General features: G+C 53.0%; 1 protein-coding gene across 1 annotated transcript; it reads right to left on the bottom strand.

Moving 5' to 3' along the window:
- Positions 1 to 4,717: 4,717 nt before the first annotated feature.
- On the bottom strand, positions 4,718 to 12,021 carry LOC123123272 (putative chloride channel-like protein CLC-g). The gene is made up of 5 exons (XM_044543752.1): positions 11,378 to 12,021; positions 10,734 to 10,934; positions 10,408 to 10,585; positions 5,314 to 6,984; positions 4,718 to 5,235 (listed from the first exon to the last, which is right to left on the bottom strand). Exons 1-5 carry the CDS (start codon positions 11,536 to 11,538, stop codon positions 5,068 to 5,070), a joined length of 2,379 nt encoding a protein of 792 aa, XP_044399687.1. The 5' UTR covers positions 11,539 to 12,021; the 3' UTR covers positions 4,718 to 5,067.
- Between the last annotated feature and the right edge of the window lie 932 nt (positions 12,022 to 12,953).

Consider the following 12,953-nt stretch of genomic DNA (forward strand, 5'->3'; position numbering starts at 1 on the left):
AGGGACCACATGTCATTTTCAGTTATTCAACTAAACATTTTTATTAGGTTCTAATTAGGTGGTTAGGGGAATGGTTAAACCGGGCGGGCCCACATGTAAGTGGGTCAACCCACTGTTAGAACGTGTGTGCGCGCGTGCGTGCCCGTCGGTGAGTTCAGAGAACGGCGGCGTGAGCGGAGCCGGCGGCTCTAGTGACCAAAAGGGGCAGCCCCGGGTGCCAAAAGGATAAGCGCGAGGCGCAGCGTCGAGACCTGCCTTCGTCTGTAGCTAGGAGCGGTGGAAACAGCGTCGGGGGCGACAAAAGGCGGCGACTACGGTGAAGCTAGCGACACATGGCGCTGGAGGGCACGGGGAGGAGAGGGAAAATGTCGTGGAGGGCCGGAGGCTCACAGCGGAAGCGGCAGGGTGCTCGATGGAGCCGGAGGATGATGGGGCCGAGCGGATCGACGACGAGGTTAGCGGCTGCGGCCGACGGTGTCGGAGGAGGGGGCGCCGGTCGACGAGGGGACTCCGGCGAGGGGAGCAAGGCGAGGGAGGCCGGATCCGTGACGGGGCCTCCGGGATCCGTCCCTCTCCGGCGAGGAGGCGGCTTGGGTGAGCGCGCACTGGCAGGCGCCGGCTGGGCGCGGCCAAGGGAGCCGCGGAGCAGCCGCGGCGCTAGCGACAGGGGCGTGTTGCAGGGGCGCCGGCCGGTGGTGATGCTTGCGGGCCAGGACGGGGGCCGCTGGCGGTGACGACGTGGGGAGGCTCGCCGGGCCGCCGGGAGCAGCGGCGGGTGGTCGGGTACGACGAGGTGTCAGCGGGGGAGGGCTCTGGCGCGACGGGGGTGCGCGTAGGAGATCGAGAGGGAGTGTCGGGGGGGTCGTGCGGGAGGAGTGGGGGAGTGATTGACCCGATCTAGGTCACGGGGGGAGTGGGCATTAACTGGGGCGCCGGCTGGGCCGGCCTGGCTTGCCCAGTGGCAAGCTGGGCCGAGGCCCAGTGGGGGGGGTCTTTTCCTTTCTTTGTTTTTTTGATTTCCTTTTCTTCTTTTTATTTTTATTTTTCTGTTCTGTTTTATTTTAGATACACATTGTTTTTAGCTTAGAAAAAAATGATAACAACTCCTAAATTGATGTTTGAGAACCACCCACTACCATAAATGTTTTACCCCGAAATAAATTACTTTAGAATTTTATTAATCGAAAAAGGTATTCACTTAATTGTTTTGCTGCAGTTCTAATAACTTTAGAGTAATTAATTATTTTATAAAAATGTTGTTTCTCCACCAATACTATCGGTGATTTAATTGTCACAATAAGAGCATTTTAGTTTTGAGAATTGAAAACTTTTATTGTTTGACTTCAATTCAAATTTGAATTTGGATCAGTTCTGAACTAACGCGAGATTATCAATAGTAATCGAGGTGACATGGCATCATTACCAGAGGGTTACTGTAGCTTGTTTACCCGGGCGTCACAGTGAGATCTGTTTGGAAGCAACTTAGAGCATCTCCAGCCGTTGCCCCCCCCCCCCCAGGACGCATAAAAATCACCCCCTGGGGGCGAGCCGGCAATACAATCGGCGCTGGGGGCGGTTTTGCGCCCAGTCGTCGCCCCCAGGCGCCGAAATTGGCCCACTTTTCAGCCCCATTTCGGTGAATAAAGGGCCCATATGGGCGAGAATAGACCCATATTCGGCGTGGTTCGCCGTGTCTCGGCGTTCAATTATCAACACAATTTTTTCTTATCACATATTTCATCACAGAAAAATCAAATACTTCAACAAAATAGTACAACAACAAATAGTTCAATACAAATTATATAGTTCAACAAATAAAAACTCATATTTCATCACACGGCGTCCCCCTTGAGCCTCCATAGGTGCTCAATCAGATCTTTCTGCAGTTGATGATGCACCTGTGGGTCTCGGATCTCCTGACGCATACTGAGATAGGCAGTCCAGGTTGCCGGTAGCTGGTGATCAACTTCGGCTAGAGGACCCTGCCTGTAGTATGGTTCAGTGTCAAACACTGGGTCTTCTTGCAAGCTCTCGATGATCATGTTGTGCAAGATGACACAGCAAGTCATAATCTCCCACATTTGATCTTTGGACCAGGTCTGAGTGGGGTACCGGACAACAGCAAATCGAGATTGGAGCACACCAAATGCCCGCTCGACATCCTTCCTGCAAGCCTCCTGAATCTTCGCAAACCAGGCGTTCTTGCCTCCTGCCACAGGGTTTGAGATCGTCTTCACAAATGTCGACCATCTCGGATAGATGCCATCCGCTAGATAGTACCCCTTGTTGTAGTGCCGCCCATTGATCTCGAAGTTCACCGGAGGAGAATGACCTTCAACAAGCTTGGCAAAGACAGGAGAGCACTGCAGCACGTTGATGTCATTGTGAGTTCCTGGCATACCAAAGAAGGAGTGCCAAATCCAGAGGTCCTGTGTGGCCACCGCCTCAAGTACCACACTGCAACCGCCTTTGGCGCCTTTGTACATCCCCTGCCAAGCAAATGGGCAATTCTTCCATTTCCAATGCATGCAGTCGATGCTTCCAAGCATCCCAGGAAATCCTCTTGCTGCATTCTGTGCTAGGATCCGAGCAGTGTCTTCCGCATTGGGTGTTCTCAAGTATTGCGGTCCAAACACTGCCACCACTGCCCGACAGAACTTGTAGAAACACTCTATGCTGGTGGACTCGGCCATGCGCCCATAGTCGTCGAGTGAATCACCGGGAGCTCCGTATGCAAGCATCCTCATCGCTGTCGTGCACTTCTGGATGGAGGTGAATCCAAGGGCGCCGGTGCAATCCATCTTGCACTTGAAGTAGTTGTCGAACTCCCGGATGGAATTCACAATCCTGAGGAAGAGCTTTCGGCTCATCCGATAACGGCGCCGAAATGTTTTCTCGCCGTGAAGTGGAGCATCGGCGAAGTAGTCGGAGTAGAGCATGCAGTAGCCTTCGAGACGATGCCGGTTCTTTGCTTTCACCCGCCCCGGCGCCGAGCCACCTCGCCGCGGCTTTTCATTGCTCGCCAGCAGCTGGGCGAGGGCGGCGAGCACCATGAGATGCTCTTCTTCCTGGACGTCGGCCTCGGCTTCCTCCTCCAGCAGCGCGGCGAGCGCTTCCTCGTCATCCGAGTCCATCGCCGAGGCAGGCAAATCGCCGAACACCTTGCGCCCAGTGGGCGTGTACCCGCCGCTAAATTGCCCCTCCGCGGCCGGAAACGGCGGCCGGAAACGCCCAGCTGCTGTTGGAGGGGCTGCCGCGGCGAAGCTCTGCTATTTTTCTGGCGGGGAATGGCTATCTAGCGGTGAAGGGCGGCGGGCGGCGCCGGGATATAGCTAGTGGTGGCCGAGGGCGCGGGGGGTGGGAGGCGAGTCGGGGGAAAAAACCTTGACTTTTCCCCTGACGGTGTGGGCCAGCCGCGCTTTTCCCTTGCGCCGGAGCCCCCAATTGCCCCCCAGTGCGCCGGGTTCGGCCTGTGACCGCCGGGCAGAAAAAAAGGGCCGAACCGGCGATTTTCGGCGTCCTGGGGCCGCGACTGGGGCGTTTTTTTGGCGCCGGCGCCGAAAAAGTGCCCTAGGAGGGCCTGTTGGGGGCGCGGCTGGAGATGCTCTTAGCTAGCCTAGCTCACCCTCGGTGGGCACAGGCCAAGATCGTAGCCTATTTGTGGGGGAAATGGACTAGGTCGGGCAGGGTTGGATGGAGCATAGCGGGGAACCATGGGTTAGGAAGCACAATTTGTATTTGGAAGCATCACTTTCAATCAATGGATGCAAGTGAACATTTGTATTTTTTCGACACGCGTCCGAATGTGCTTGAAACATGTGTACATATGATGATGGTTATTTTTTATAGTGAAGGTCTAACTTTTTTATAAGCAATTACCTATTTGCTGGAAACGAGATTTTGATGTCTTGAAGCAAAATTTTCTATTGTGTAAGAAACAGAATTCTATTAAACTGTAGAACGTTGATTTTGTCCATCAACGCAAATTCATCGGTAGATGGAAGCACGTTTAATTCACTGTGAAATAAATCTATTGCTCCAAAGAAGAAAAGCATCACATTAGGAAAAAAATCTACATGTCCGCATGGCAGAGAAACCTCACTTTCAAAGCAATTTTATATTTAAGGGGAAAATATTGTTTGGAAGCAATTTTAGAAAATACCGGAATCAAAGTTGCTAAATAAGGAAGCAAACCGCCTAACGTCTAAGCCAACAGCGGATGGAATCTTGCATTTAATTAGCCGTAATTTAATGTACTCCCTCCGTTCTGAATTACTTGTCGCGGAAATGGATGTATCTAGACGTATTTTAGTTCTAGATACATCCATTTCTGAGACAAGTAATTCCGAATGGAGGGAGTAATAGTTATGGAAATAAATCACAATTATCCATACTAACTAACCGGACGCTCCTTCTTTTACTAGGCCTCATCGTACGCTGGAGACTAACTCAATCTTACGGCATTTGACTGGTCTGATAGATGCAAAGCATCAGTAGTCTGATGCCTAGTGATGCCCCTTTAACTAATAGTCCTGCTTACTAATGTACATTGTTACTATGTGACTGAGATTTACGAAGAACTCATAACAAAAGATGTAAATTATAAAGGCTTCGATGCCAAGCTCTTTCACTTGAGCAAAACATCAACCATTCGGCCTGTCGAAAAAGGACAGCATCCAATAATGTAGAAACGGGGAAACAGTGAAAAATACGTAGATGGTTCAACCAAGCGACCATTTCTTATAACTAGAGCTGACAACGGGCCATGAGCTGACACGTTCAGGTCACATGTTCCGCAATAATTAAGTTCCGGAAAGAACATCTCCCCGTCGTTAATAATGTACACAAAGAACAGCAGCGCGAGACGTGGCAGACCCAACGGATATACACGGACCACCACTCTGTTTCTGGGAGCAAATATACTTACAAGTAATGAATCAAGATAATAATAAGAAGAAACAGTGTTTTTTGGAATTATTTCTTCACAGGCGCGCAAAAATTGATCCTCACCCAAACATCCTGCCAGCAGAATGCAGGTAGTATACACTAGGATGTGTGTTTTGTGCTTCAGCCGCAGTTGGCGAGCCGCACGATGAGGTCGCGGAAGTACTTGGCGACGGCGGCCTTGTGCCACCGGAGCCGCTTCCACTTGCCGCCCAGCAGCACCGGGTGCAGCCCCAGGATGTGCTCCGGCATGAAGTCGTGCCTCGTCAGGATCCCCACCACCGGCGACCTCTGCATGCACGCAGTTTGTTTCATCAACAACACAGTTCGAATTCCATGGCTGCTAGCTGCGTGAGAAAATGTACTTACGTCGCAGGCCTTGGGCACGACGAGGAGGTGGCGCAGGCCGACCTCGCGGAAGAGGACGAGCGCCTTGGCCAGCGACATGGTCTCCACGACGGTGTATGGCGACGCGTTGGTGAAGGGGTGCAGGTCCACGTACATCTCCATCTCCTCCGGCGACAGCTCCACGCCGTCCACCGTGTCCTGCTTGCCGGAGCCGCGCTTGTCGAAGTCCTGCGCCTCGAACCTCGCCGCGATGCTGTACTCCTTGGGGTACCGCTCCTGCGCCGGCAGGAACTCCCGCTTCCGGAGGAGCACGAGGAGGTGCGCCCTGAGCACGAGGCCGTAGAGCACGGGCGCCGTCGCGAAGGGCGGCTCGTCGATGACCGGGAACGCGTGGTGGCCCGTGGTGCGGAGGACGTGCATGATGTGGCCCACCTTCTCCACCCCGTTGAAGCTCCGCAGCGGGCCGACCACCACGTCGCCCACGCTGAGCTGCCGCATGTAGGGCTCGGCGTGGCCGTCGAGGTACGGCAGCCCCTTGAGGCGCATGATGAGGTCGTAGATGCTGGCGTTGAAGGAGTCGGCGACGGTCTTGGAGATGAGCAGGACGAGCATGACCAGCGGCAGGAGGAGCAGGTTGTTGGTCAGCTCCACGATGATGACGCACACGGACACCGTCATGCGGAGCGTGCCGCCGAGGAAGGACGCCGAGCCGAGGATGGCCACCAGGCCGTGGTCGAGGCCGGAGTGCCTGCCCAGCAGCATGGCCACCAGACGGCCGTAGGTGGCGCCGGTGAGGATGATGGGGACGAAGAGCCCCGACGGCGCCACCACGCCGTAGCTGAGCACGCCCAGCGCGTAGGACGCGAGGAAGAAGGCGAGCATGGAGCCCGGGTGGTAGACGTCGTTGGTGCCGGTGGCGTAGAGGTTGCGGATGGCGTCGTCGTTGATGTTGAGCATGAGGCTGGCCAGGTCGTTGTAGTGGTCCGGCGGGCAGTGGAAGCGCCGGAACTTGTTGAGGGAGCCGCAGGCGCCGTTGGGCCCCGCGACGGGGCAGGGCCGGCACGGCGCGAACCACGGCATGCCGAACACGCAGCACGACGTGAGGACGGACACGGCCGCCGCCAGCAGCAGCTTGTGCGCGCGGCCGCGCTCGTTGACTACGCTGTAGACGCGGAGGACCTGCATCATGAGGAAGTTGTAGAAGGCGCCGAGGACGGCGCCGATGACGCCGATGAGGACGACGATGGGGATGTCCTTGAGGTGGTACGTCATGAGGTCCTCGAACAGCGTGCTCACGTCGTACATGATGAGCCCGCCCTTGCCGAACATCCCGCACCGCCCCGTCCCGCACAGCTCCACGAACAGCCGCAGCACCACCGCCACCACCGCCGTCGTGAAGAAGGAGCGCCAGATCAGCGCGCTCCGCCACCACGAGGAGAGGGACTCGAGAGCGAAGAGCACGCCGCCGACCGGCGCGCGGAACGCGGCGCTGACACCGGCGCCGGCGCCGATGGTGACGAGGTCGCGGCGGTCGCGGTCGTTCTTGAAGTAGCGTAGCCAGCGCCAGGTGAGGCCGTACCTGCGCGACCCGCCCTGGCCGAAGATGGCGGCTATGCACGCGCCCGTGTGCACCATTGGCCCGGCCTTGCCCACGTGCAGCGACGATGACACGGCGGCTATGTTGCCGATGACCTGCACGTGAGGTCCGATCGGAGTTCAGTTCAAAAGCAAAAAATCGTACATGCACGCACTTGGTTATTACTACTATAAGCAAAAGGTGAAATTCGAAAAAAAATGTAATATTGTGGGAGCAGTGTTTTTTTTTTTTTGGTGCCAGAAAGAGCAGTGTTGTTTTCCATTATTATTTTTGTGACTACTGTTGCTCTATGAAAGGTAGGTAATGGAAAAAAATTGGACTCTATGTACGCTCCAATTCAAAGTGTCAGACACAAATCGACAATCTTACATTGTGGGGATCAATTATATGTCAAATTCCATGACATATATCAACTGATCGCCACCAGTAGAATGGGTTAGAACGAGTGTATTTCTTCTTCTTGTTGGCCATGACATATATGGGGATCAACTATATGTCAAGTTCCCCGCAAAAAAAAAACACTATATGTCAAGTTGCGTAAACACCGATTGGGCATTGATCTATTCATCTTCTTACTTTAGTCAATAGCTTTTCCATTGCTCTCAATTCGAAACCGGCCAAATTGACTGGTGATGCCGCCTGTGGCCGGCACGCTCCCATTCGGACCTCGCCGCCTCCTGTTGTGGTATCATTGCCCCGACCTTGCTTCTAAGCCCCCTTTCGAACCATTCTTCTTCTTCGGCATGGCAGCCCATCCCAAATCGTCGCCTCAAACTCCCCTTCATCGACGACGCCTCTTCAGAGTCTTCCTTGCCTCCAGGTCGCTCCTGGCTCAGCCTCGCAGGCGCTCCCGCGCCTCGGTGTTGCTCACTGTGGTGCCCCCATCTCTGTCTTCGAGCTCTTCTCCTCTCATTTCTTCTTGAAGCAAATTGATTGTGTGTGCTATATAATATAATAATAATAAGATTTGTACTGATACGTCCAATTAGGTGGTCGGGGTGACTAACAAGTGTACTACTCTGACTGCTCCACTAAGGCCTTGTACAATGCAAGGTGCTTAGGGGAGGTGCTTAAAGAAATAAACCAGGTTTTTCTTAAGCACCGGTGCTTATTTATACAGGATAGACGCTTAACTAAGCGTCTCTCCTGTAGAAATAGGCACCGGTGCTTCGGAAAAACTCAGTTTATTTTTCTAAACACTTCCCTAAGCATCTCCCATTGTATAAGGCCTAAAGGGGACCCTGGGTTGGCACCAGTGGTGGCGTCGGCCTCGCGTTCGGCAACGGCTTCTACTACCTCAGGTGTGATTTGGACCCGTCAGTCATTGGAGAGTACATGGGCCTGTGGAACGCCATCTCGTTGACGGCGGTTACTCGATGGGGGTCGGGGCAACACCTAGCAGGGAAATTTGAGGGAGAAATGGATGTCAACGGTTAGGTTTATGGTTGATGAGGGCTGTTGGGGTGCTTTTATAGTTGGGGAGAGGCGAATAGGTGGTGTGTCAATGGCTACGCCATGAATATGGGGAAATGAGAACTCGGGTTTTTTCTGCTCTTGATCTGAAGGGTTAACTTTTTAGGGATAACTCTCTAAATATTTGAGGGATTACATCCTGGAAAAAGGACTAGTTGGTAACTCTCTAAACAATTTTTATGGGAGTAAATAACTATAGAAGAGCTAGAATGCTCTTAGAATGAGGTTTTTTCACCATAAGATATAATAATATAAGATCAACTAAAGTTGGACCCCTTATACTACCCGTATACATTCAGGCGGATGGTCTGGTCAGTGACCGACCAAGAAATCACGACCCGGTCGCACCCATCAATACATCCAGGCTGACCGGCACCCCTTATATGTAGCCCATATCTTGGTGTCGGATACGGCCCATGCTGGCCTATCAATATGGCCCACGTCGAATACGACCCATGCTGGCCCACAAAGACCCACAAATATCCCCACCCTATCCACATCCAGACGAAACCCTAGCCACTTGCCACTCCAGACCACTTCGAGTCTGCACCGCGCCATCCCCTAGCTCCTCTCTGACGATGTCCGGCCTCCTTCGACATGGCGGGCAGCGGATCCGACTCTGACAAGTCCAAATCTGTCGATCGGGACAACGTCTCATACGGGACGAGGAGGAGATGGTCGTTCGCCTGGCTCCCCGGAGGAATCCGCCCGACCGTGGACCAAGACGATCCGAAGGAATCCATTGCGTCCGCGCAAGCGGCGCTTGGATCTGCCCCACGACGGTAGCTCAAGGTGTGTCACCGCGGCCAACGATCCTGGGTTGGCGGTGCAACCCCTGTGGGGGAGCCTCGTCCTAGTGATGTTGGGCTCCGAGTCCGAGATAAACGTCGGTAGATGACCGAACCATGGCTGCGCCGAGGAGCGGGCTGCCCACTGGGCAAGGGAGAGGGCGTGGCAAACAACAGAGATAGTGGCCGCGTCAGACAGAACTGAGAAATGCCCTCCGAGCTTGCATCATCGCGAAGCGGCAAGCTCGCATGGTTCGTGCCCTCCAAAAGGAGCAAATACGGGAGGTTCGTGTCCTCGCCAGACTGCCCCCCCCCCCCCCCCCCCCTTCCAAAAAAGGAATAGAAGGAGGAGGGCAGTGATGGATCGTACAACTCTGACAATGAGCATATCTGATTCGATCCATGTTGCGTCATCTACCGTGAAAAAGACGGCAAGGACAAGGGAAGTAGTGCATGAAGTATTTCCATAGCTCTAGTATTCAGAACATGCCATTTTTTTATAGTCCAATGACATGTATGATGAAGTAGCCGTATGCTATATGTGTGATCTTAGATGAAGTATGTGACTTTATTTTAGGTTATAAATACTTTATATGGATTTGAAGATTTGCTAATGTGGTATTCGGTCGTGGACGTGGACATTTGAAAGATGACCTATCACTGCTTGTGGACGTTTCACGGAGGCCGGATTTGCTAGGTCCGACTATAGATGCTCTAATCATCCTACGTCCCATTAGATGGTCGGGCGGACGGACGGGTGACCCCAAACCAAGCAAACCATGTCCTCTTCCCTGTCACTTTCAGTGAGATAGATATCTGACGATTCCAGCTCCAATGATTGATCCATTCTATATTTGCTATACCCTCTCCACCCAATAAGACAAGCCACGTCGGTGTAGAGTAAACGGATGACCAGATCCAAACAAACAAAAATTATAAAGAATATAATGCTACTAATTCGTAGTGTCCTTTGACTACAAGGAAGGAGCAGTAGTAATTATTTTTGGTCACATGGATCATAAACAATGGCGGGAACCTGCGCAATCATTCCTCCGATCGTGCAGGGTTTGGAATTGATGGTGCCTCCTTTTATTTATTTTTTGGATAAACCCGGTCCAGTGCAGAGGTGGACACAGACGGACGGATGGATAATTGAAGTAGCAGCAGACGTGGGTGGGTGGACGGATCATGTGCTCGTCCCGTGGACGAACTGAAGAGGCGTGTGATATGCTGAGGTGGATGAGGATGTGGTCTCACCTTGACAGCGAAGGTCCTGAGCGAGAAGATGTTGGGCGCGTCCACGCCGTTGAGGTACGCCTTCACCTCCGGGATCCCCGACCCGCCGGCCGCCGGCGACACCGACGCCGTGATCGCCGACGCGAATAGGAGCAGCGCCAGGTTCGCGCCGGCGAACACCCAGAACGCCGTCCCGTAGCTGCACGGCAGAGCAGATCTCGGACAGTCAGACAGACAGGCACGATGAGCCTGAATGGAATATTGTTATTCCCACAGTAGAGACAGACAGACAAACAAACAGACAAACATACAGAAGAACATGCTCCGCAAAAACAAAACAGACCAACCTGCTGGAGTCCATGAGGGAGGAGACGGCGGCGTGCTTGAAGCCGGCGACGTTCTCGACGGCGAGGTTGATGAGGAAGCCGACGACGCCGGTGATGATCCCGATGGCGAAGCAGAAGGTCCATTTGAGGACCACGTACCGGACCTGGTCCGCCTTGGCCCTCGTCCGCCAGTTCTGGTCGAACAGGTCGTTCTCGATGATCCTGCAACGCAGGTTAAATTCAGCAAGAAGCTTGGCAGGTACTCTAGACCAAAATGCCCAAGTGGGTACAGCTACCCCAAGGGAAGAAAACAAAAGGAGGGAGGCACGCTAGATTCTTGATGATAAGACAAGAGGAAGGAGAGGACACAAATTAAAGCATCACATGACAATCTACTGAGCATGGCAACTGGGGGAACAAAACAATAAAGGTTGTTGAGAGGACGATTGGACTCATACGATGAGGAGATCCAAGGTAGATGCTGGGCCAGTTCTTGACGAGAACACGAACAATTGAATCATGAGTCCGAAGGAGAGCTCCAACAAGAGCTTCCAAATGGATCGAGAATTCCGACATGGAAGCATGAAGGGGTGCTCGGGTAGAGAGGATTTGAAGGGATTGGGAGCATAGGAATGGAGGAAGCATGAGGAGGTTGCGTTGCTTACTCGTAGTCGAGGCTCTCGATGGGGCATGCCTTGGAGCCGACCATGGCCACCTGGGAGATGTTGTTGGTGGCGCTGCGGTGGAGGAGGGGCCGCGTGAGGGGCGGCCGCTGCTCCTCGTCCTCCGTGATGAGATCCTCCCGCGGAGGAGCCGTGGACGCCATGGCAATGACGGAGCTTGCAGTTGCAGTTGCAGAGGAGGTGGACCGGAAGAGAAGGGAACAGAAGAGAGGTGGTTTAACTAGGAGGGAGCACCGAGGGTGATTGGCACACCACCAGTTCTTTTTAGGGGGGAAGACAGTAGTAGTAGTACTCAGAGGAAAAAAGAATTAGTTTATGATGAGCATCAGAAAGAGCTTGTGTAAGCCCCCAGATACAGAAAACAAAAGGCAAAAGGCCTCGGAGAAGATAGCTGCCCAGTCATCATGCATGGTCATCATCTACTACGTACGTAGATTACTACTAGATGAGCAGCGATTTGTCTGAACCGCAGGTAGGTTTTGGAGGGCCTTCTCCTTCTCGGCAAGCTGAGTGAGGCTGAATTGGCTCTTGGGAAATCCTTGTACGCCCGTGAGCAAAGGCCGGAGGGACGTCACGGCGGCCGGGAATAGACGGGTCCGGCGAAGGCAATCATTCACGGGAGCTGCCGGGACGGCGGCGAGCGTGACGGGGAAAATCGGGAGAAGGCGACACAGATCGATAGCGTGCGCCCGTCTGCGGTCTGATGCATGTGCTGTGTCTGTCTTATCGTCCTTCTTTCTTTTTCGTTTATTTTTCTGAGGACTGAAAATTCACGGCCAAGACGGCTGCGAGGCTTGCCAAACGCCCTCTGGCGGGCCGAAGAGCCAATGCGTCAGGTCTTGAGCTTCTCTCTTGCTTTCATTTCACTCCTCGTAGACGGATCATCAAACCCGTTAGGATATTACGCAGTTTACATTTATTTAAACTCATAATCAAGTTTACCCCGCAAAAAAAACTCATAATCAAGTTTAATAACATAACAAGTATGCTGATGGAGCATAGCACAAACAGCAGACTACAAACATTTAACATATTCTTATTCATGTGCATGGACCAAAAGCATTTGTCATCAAAGAGAAGTTGAGAGCATACGAGTTTCCCGGAAATCCACGTGCAATAGCGTCGGCGGCCATGATGATGAAGATGAGGTGGCTATCCGGCATCCGCCCAAGAGGAAGCAGTGGAAGTAGATGCCCGGTGTTCAAAGATGTAGACAATTAGAAGCGAGCAGACATGCCGAGATGCTCGACAAAAACATTATCACCCTCACCTAGTGCGAGTCCTCAAGGGGTGCCATTTCGAAGGGTGCTAGTCATCCGGATGGGGTCGAGTGAAATAATGAACGCGCACATTGTTGCTTGTTTTTTTCATGCTTCAAGATGGAGTAGAACAACTCATTATATACGGGTGTTTCTTCTCCTCGAATAGCTACGGATGTCTTCGTGCACATCCCCCAATGTCCGACGCCCCAGAGTAGCAATCTTCGTCATCGAACCCTTTAATCGATTGAAGTGGCTGACACCAAATCTCATCATCGTGCACGCTTCAAAAAATGGGG

The sequence above is a fragment of the Triticum aestivum genome, chromosome 5D (genome assembly GCF_018294505.1).
Source record: "Triticum aestivum cultivar Chinese Spring chromosome 5D, IWGSC CS RefSeq v2.1, whole genome shotgun sequence".
Taxonomy (NCBI): domain Eukaryota; kingdom Viridiplantae; phylum Streptophyta; class Magnoliopsida; order Poales; family Poaceae; genus Triticum; species Triticum aestivum.